Raw genomic sequence first — 6,573 nt, forward strand, 5'->3', positions numbered from 1 at the left:
TTACGGTTTGATTTTCATGGTCACAGCCTTTAGCGAGTAGAACCTGCCCCGCCAGTCGTACCAAACCACGCCCTGTGAGTAGGGACAGGCGTTCCGACAGTCGCCCAGGTAGTGCCCGTTCAGCCCCGACCTGTTAAATAAAAGAAAATAGTTAAAAACTTAAGCTTGTTTCCCCTCTCTTCTTTTTTGATTTAGTTATTTAAATAAAGTTGATGAAGCTTAAACATCCAGGTAACAAGATACGCCAAAAAATAGTAACTCAAGCAACTGGAAATGATTTTCTAAAATCATATCCACTTAAAAAAAAGGTGAAAATGAGTATTGCCTGGTCCCCTGTGTTGGTGGCGGCATTAATATAAGTTCAAAAAAAGTGAGTGTGCCGTCACCATGGCCACGTCTTGTGATTACCTGTTGGAATATAATAAAAAAATGTGGTAAATCTTCAAAAGCATAAACATACCTGAGACAGGCGAGGTACCACCAGCCGCCGTGTCCGTAGCGCTGGGCACAGTGAAGCCCTCTGATGCTGTCCTGGTCCCGGTCAAGCGTGGAGAACCGCTGACCGTTGTGGTAGGTCAGGGAGTCAGGCACGTTCCCGCTGTACCCGGAAATCTGCAGCCGGTAGCCGCTAGCCTCGCTGGACAAACTGTAAAAAACAGGAGGAGCGAGTAGAAACAGAGGGCAAATAAACCGTCGAGTGAGCGAAGCGCCCTCCCGTTGTGGTAGGTTAGGGAGTCTCGCACGTTCCCGGTGTACCCGGAAATCTGCAGGCGGTAGCCGCTAACCTCGCTGGACAAACTGCAGGGGGAGGGAGGGGGGCATTAGAAGGTAAATAAACTGCCGAGTGAGCGAAGCGCCCGCCCGTTGTGGTAGGTGGTTAGGGAGTCCTGCACGTTTCCGGAGTACCCGGAACTCTGCAGGCGGTAGCCGCTAGCCTCGCTGGACACACTGGGAGGTGATGTATTATCTGGTTAATCACCCACTATGAGATGTGTCATATAGCCTACCAGGCTTTCGGAGGCGGCTGGAAAGAGTAGAAATTGGCCAAATAGAGAGATAAAACATTCCTGAGGTGTTGGTCTGCAAGAGAGTACAGTTTGTGAGACAAACTATAACTACATATGTATAAAGTAAATGGCGTATTGACATGATGTACATTAAACATGCCTGTCACAATTCCTTTTCTCTTTTCTAAAACGCTACATACATATTGGCCAAGGTACATAGCTATGGAGTCGGAGCATGGTATAAGTAGATTAAAAGTGTATAATGCTTGACAAACATGTACAGTACTCACCTAAAGGAACTATATTCAACGAATCGGCTATTTTCATCCCAATCTTCCATGTCTATTCGCAGCCTGTATTTCTTCTGCTTCGTCATGCGGTAGATGTTGTCGTTCCCAAGCCAGTATTCCCCGTTCTTGTCCCCAAACCCCTGTTTGTACTCCTCCCAGGTCCGGTCAAATAGAACCGACCCGTCCTGTCGGCGCTGTATCACGGTCCAGCCTCCGCCTGTGTGGACAAAAATTTATTTATTTATTCATTGTTTATTTCAGGCTCAAAGGCCCATAGCACAGACACACAACATTACACAAACACATCTAAAATAAAACATCTAAGTGGGTACAAATAGATAAAAGACTGTCGAGCCCTAACGGTGGGCGAACCGGTCTACAGTGAAAAAAGTGAATTTCATGCTTTTTGCTCTGCGCTTAAAAACAAACACTCTTCTCTGTAGTATTGAACATAACGTCTAATTTTAAATGAAACGAGGCCTTACATACATATTTTATTTTAAGTGCCACAGAAATCCAAATGTTGTAGGTTAGCGATCGCACTTTAGCTTTCCGTTCAAAATCAAACACCCACTGGCACTGATCAAACACTCTCCCTATTTATTTATTTATTTCATCACAAGACGGCTGGGTGGACCCTTTCAGCTTGCATTAGCTGTTTTCCAGGGGGGGGGGCAGCAAAACGACAAGACATACAGTAAAACAAGTTAGAGTGGACAACATACAGTAAACATAAAAGTCCGATGCGTCAAAATAGAATCATAGTCCCATACCCAAAGTCCTAGTCCTTGTTGAACAAAACACCTAATTTCAAGTGTCACACAAATCGTTTGGCGATTACCGCCTAGTGGAAAGGAGGCGTAAGTTCCAGAATACCTGCTATATCCATATCGCAGTAGGCTTCCACACGGGAGGAAGGGGGGCCGACTGTGTAGACTCCACTTTCCGTCTGTCCAGCGGCGAAGTACGCAGCACAGTCTAACTCTGTCAAGAAGGGGTGAAATATCCGGTGACTACAGAGCATAGTCGTTAATGCAGAAACGGATTTGATCTAACACAAAGTTGGCTTGAGCAAACCGGACGAATGATCACACTTGCCATGTAGTTACATGCACTTCATTCATTCATTCATTCATTCTTTCTTTCATTCTTTCTTTCTTTCTTTCTTTCTTTCTTTCTTTCTTTCTTTCTTTCTTTCTTTCTTTCTTTCTTTCTTTCTTTCTTTCTTTCTTTCTTTCTTTCTTTCTTTCTTTCTTTCTTTCTTTCTTTCTTTCTTTCACCTCCAGGAGATCCGGAAGAATCCGGTTGATTCGGTGCCTCCGTTGTCAGTTCCGGATTGGCCAATTTGGGACAGCCACACTATAACAACAACGGTATGAAAACACTATCATGAAAGTTCATCTGTCTTGGTAGTTATATGTTTAGAGTTAAAACTTTAGATCCAACACAAAAAAGTCACTCTGGTCTTCCTCAGTAGACTCATGTGTGACAAGCCTCACTGGGTCAGTCTACTGAGGAAGACCAGAGTGACTGGTCGAAAGCTCTAGGTGAGAGATTTTTTGTGTTGGATCTAAAGTTTTAACTCTAAACAGGTATGGAAACACGTTAAGGTTTGACCAGCGTCTCGTGTTTGCCTCAGTGCAACCGGACAGCAAATATATATAGGAAGATGTCAAGGGATTTAACCAATAACATTTACGTCGATGAAGGCATCCAGGTAATACGATACGCCGAAAAGCAACTCAAGCAACAGGATATGATTTTGAAAACGTCAGACGTTTCAGCTAGTATCCACTAGCTTTCGTCAGTGACTGAGAGACCAGAGGGGAAATGCAGGTTTATAAGCACAACCTATTGATTGATATGCAAATAAAGTGAAGAAAATTTTTTTTATTTGGAAGTCGAAAATGGAACAAAAGTCAGACAAGTCAAGACAAGATAATGAAAATTAGTCAGAAAGCTCCTGTTATACAGGAGCTTAAGTGACATTTACGATTTTAACGGAGGTACCGCGAATGTTTAATCCTTCTAGAAGATGTTACTGTGAAGAAAATGCAATGATAAGGAACAGAGAATGTTAAGAAACAGCAAGAAATAAGTTGTGCTTCACCTCTCCAGGTTTTCCGGGAGGGCCGGGCGGACCAGGCGGGCCTTGAGGGCCGAGTGGACTGACTTGATCAACTGGTGCCGGCTTCAGTTCGTCCCCTGTAAGTAACAAAGACAGGTACATAATTAAAGTTTCTGTTATGAAACGTCGGTGATGGGTAGACATCCATACGTTACGTTTGCGCCAAGGCCAGTTACTCATTGACAAGCAACTGGCCTCCATGCACAGTTCTGCATCCGCAGGAGCTATCCAGAATTGAGCCTGAGCACGGTTCTGGATACGCATGAACTATCCAGAACTGAGTCTGAGCATGGTTCTACATAAACCACAGTTCTGGATACGCATGAGCTATCCAGAACTGAGCCTGAGGATGGTTCTACATAAAGCACGGTTCTGGATACGCATGAGCTATCCAGAACTGAGTCTGTGCATGGTTATACATAAAGCGCGGTTCTGGATACGCATGAGCTATCCAGAACTGAGTCTGTGCATGGTTATACATAAAGCGCGGTTCTGGATACGCATCGACTATCCAGAACTGAGCCTGAGCCTGATTCTGGATAAAGCACGGTTCTGGATACGCATGAGCTATCCAGAATTGAGCCTGAGCATTATTCTACATAAACAACGGTTCTGGATACGCATGGACTATCCAGAACTGAGCCTGATTCTGGATAAAGCACGGTTCTGGATAAAAGATGGTTCACGTGAAATATACACGTATTTTTCCCTCTCTCACCATACAAACACATGAACCATTACCTCCCAGACTCCCTCGCATGAGGAAGGTGTTGGCCATCAGGTCCCTCTTAGATCTGTGGTGCACTGCCGCATCCTGCCGAAAGGAGGCGCTGTGGTAACGTCGCGCGTCTGCAATGGCGCGCAGCACGTCACCAGCCGGGCCCTCGGGGTGGAGATCCACTGGGGGCTGCAAATTGGATAATTGAATATCTTTCCGTTACACTGAACAACAACAGTGGAGGCACGTGTAACCCCTACCCAGAAGGATTTTAGGGACGATGTTGTAAGTTTTGAAAGTACTAGTTCTTTTAATATTATGTTAATTTTCTATTCAGGCGACATTGCTACCCATGGCCTCCCCCTAAACACTTAAAAAGCTGCTACGGCCCACAGTGTAATTTTAGGGTTAGATAAAGGTAAAAAAAGAGAAGGCTTTGTAAAGAGGAGAGCCCTTCACATAACATAAGAGTCAGCAACCTTACTCTTCATTAAAAACTCTCTTTCCATACTTTATAGCACAATAAAACCTCCCCGCTTAGAAATGTGAAGCCTGCGTATTTTGAAAGGAGCAAAGTGACGCGTACCTGTGTGTAAGCTTACGTTTGACCTATACTTGACCTTGAGCGCTTTTTTCGTGTTCCTGTGATTTCTTGACCATCAAGACCGCGAATTGCTAAACCAACAACCAGATACACCGTACAAGGTGTTTCACCAAGTGTCTAGATTGTAGAACAATTGCACTGCGATTTAATTAGAGTCCCGGTCTCCAGTCCTCATCCATTCTTATTCGACCGTTACCTTTGTCAAACTGGTGACCTCTTGTGCTAAAGCTAATGAACTTATATTTTGACAATAAAAGGAGCTTGTACATGTTGTTATAACGTATAACGATTTTACCTTGCTAGCTATGAACCAGAATTTGCATATTCGATACTTTACAATTAGACAAGATATGTAAGAAAATGTCAAAGCAGGACATGTTTAAACACTTGATGTCATACAAGAACGAATGTACAGTAGACAAACTACAGTATGTAATTATGTTTCCAAATGTTTCAAAAAGAGAGAAGAAAGGGCAACTATCTAACAGTAGATGATAGGTAGTTTTTATTATTATTGTAATGTATAGATTCCTAGCACTTTGCATTAGAATATAGCATACCAGTATGAAATACTCATGTTTTACATACTGGATATCCTCTTGTGCATTTAGCCCATCTGGGCAAGAACAAGCAATAAAGATTCATATCATATCATTATTCGGAGGACAACCTTTTAACGCTAAGATTCTTTAAGGCCCTACATACCCCATCCAGATATACATAGCCTCATAAGAATCCAATATCTCTGCTCCAACTTACCCCCGGGCCACCTTTAATACACCCCACACACTCTCGTTGTGCTCAGTTCACCTTTAGCATACTGAAGTAGCCGTCTCGTTACCAATGCTCTATACTTGGGACGTGTCTTAAATTTGCATTGTTTTATCTGTCAAGATTTGTCTTACTTATAGGACGATCATGTAACGGTAGACTTGAGGTTAAAAAAGACCACAATGCGTTCCCCATAAGTATTTACTATCCCTGCTTCGACACCCCCGTGCCATCTTACACCCACACACATTCTAGTGGTGGTTGGTTAACCTTTTAATATAGCACACTGAAGTAGCCGCTTGGCTACCAATTATCAAGTGGTGACGGGGTTAGTTAGCAGGGAGAAGGTTAAATGTTCGTCTGAGAACCAAACCTTATTTTAAAGGCACCAAAATCTTCCGTGGCACCTATGAAGTATTTTTGGATAAACTAAATGAAACTAAGATGGTGTGATCGCGTCTACGCCTAGCCTACATGGTATGGCCCCAAATTTCTCAGAAGCAGAAACAAAATGTCAACATTCCGCCGATTACGAATTACGTTAAAGTGTCAGAGCTGATTACAACATTATGCTTTGAGGCTACTGTACTATTATGAATTGATTTTTGGGGAGGCTGCACACGGATTACGAAGACTAAGAAGGCCTTATTACGTACAAAAAGGGCATGCAGCCTACCTACCGTGAATAACTACATGGCATGGCTCCAAATTGCTCGGAAACAAAATGTCAACGTTCTAACCTTTGGCTCCAACTCTTCCTTCCACGGCCCGTCCTTCTTAAACCCGCTTCCCAGTGGCTCCACCTGGTCTCTCAGCTGGTTCACCTGTTCCTGGAAGTTTCTATGGAATGCCTCCTGCCGTTCCCACAGGTCGACCTGTACTGTCGTTAGCTGGTCCCTCAGACACGCGACCTCCCACACCACGAACAGCAGAGTCCCCACGCTCACAGCTACCGCCGTTCCCGCCAGCAACGGGACGATTCCAAGGTTTCCATGGCGACCTACAGAACCTTCCTGTCCCGCGCGAACTTTCTGGGACAGCTTCTGGGACGACAT

At 44.0% G+C, this 6,573-nt stretch overlaps 1 protein-coding gene across 1 annotated transcript; it reads right to left on the reverse strand.

The window, feature by feature from the left end:
- On the reverse strand, window positions 1-6,573 carry LOC109481293 (ficolin-2-like). The gene is made up of 8 exons (XM_019783828.1): window positions 6,259-6,573; window positions 4,167-4,332; window positions 3,408-3,502; window positions 2,578-2,656; window positions 2,174-2,281; window positions 1,298-1,514; window positions 461-646; window positions 1-130 (listed from the first exon to the last, which is right to left on the reverse strand). Exons 1-8 carry the CDS (start codon window positions 6,571-6,573, stop codon window positions 1-3), a joined length of 1,296 nt encoding a protein of 431 aa, XP_019639387.1.

This window comes from Branchiostoma belcheri, unplaced genomic scaffold (genome assembly GCF_001625305.1).
Source record: "Branchiostoma belcheri isolate BF01 breed outbred unplaced genomic scaffold, Haploidv18h27 scaffold55, whole genome shotgun sequence".
In the NCBI taxonomy this organism is placed as follows: Eukaryota; Metazoa; Chordata; class Leptocardii; order Amphioxiformes; family Branchiostomatidae; genus Branchiostoma; species Branchiostoma belcheri.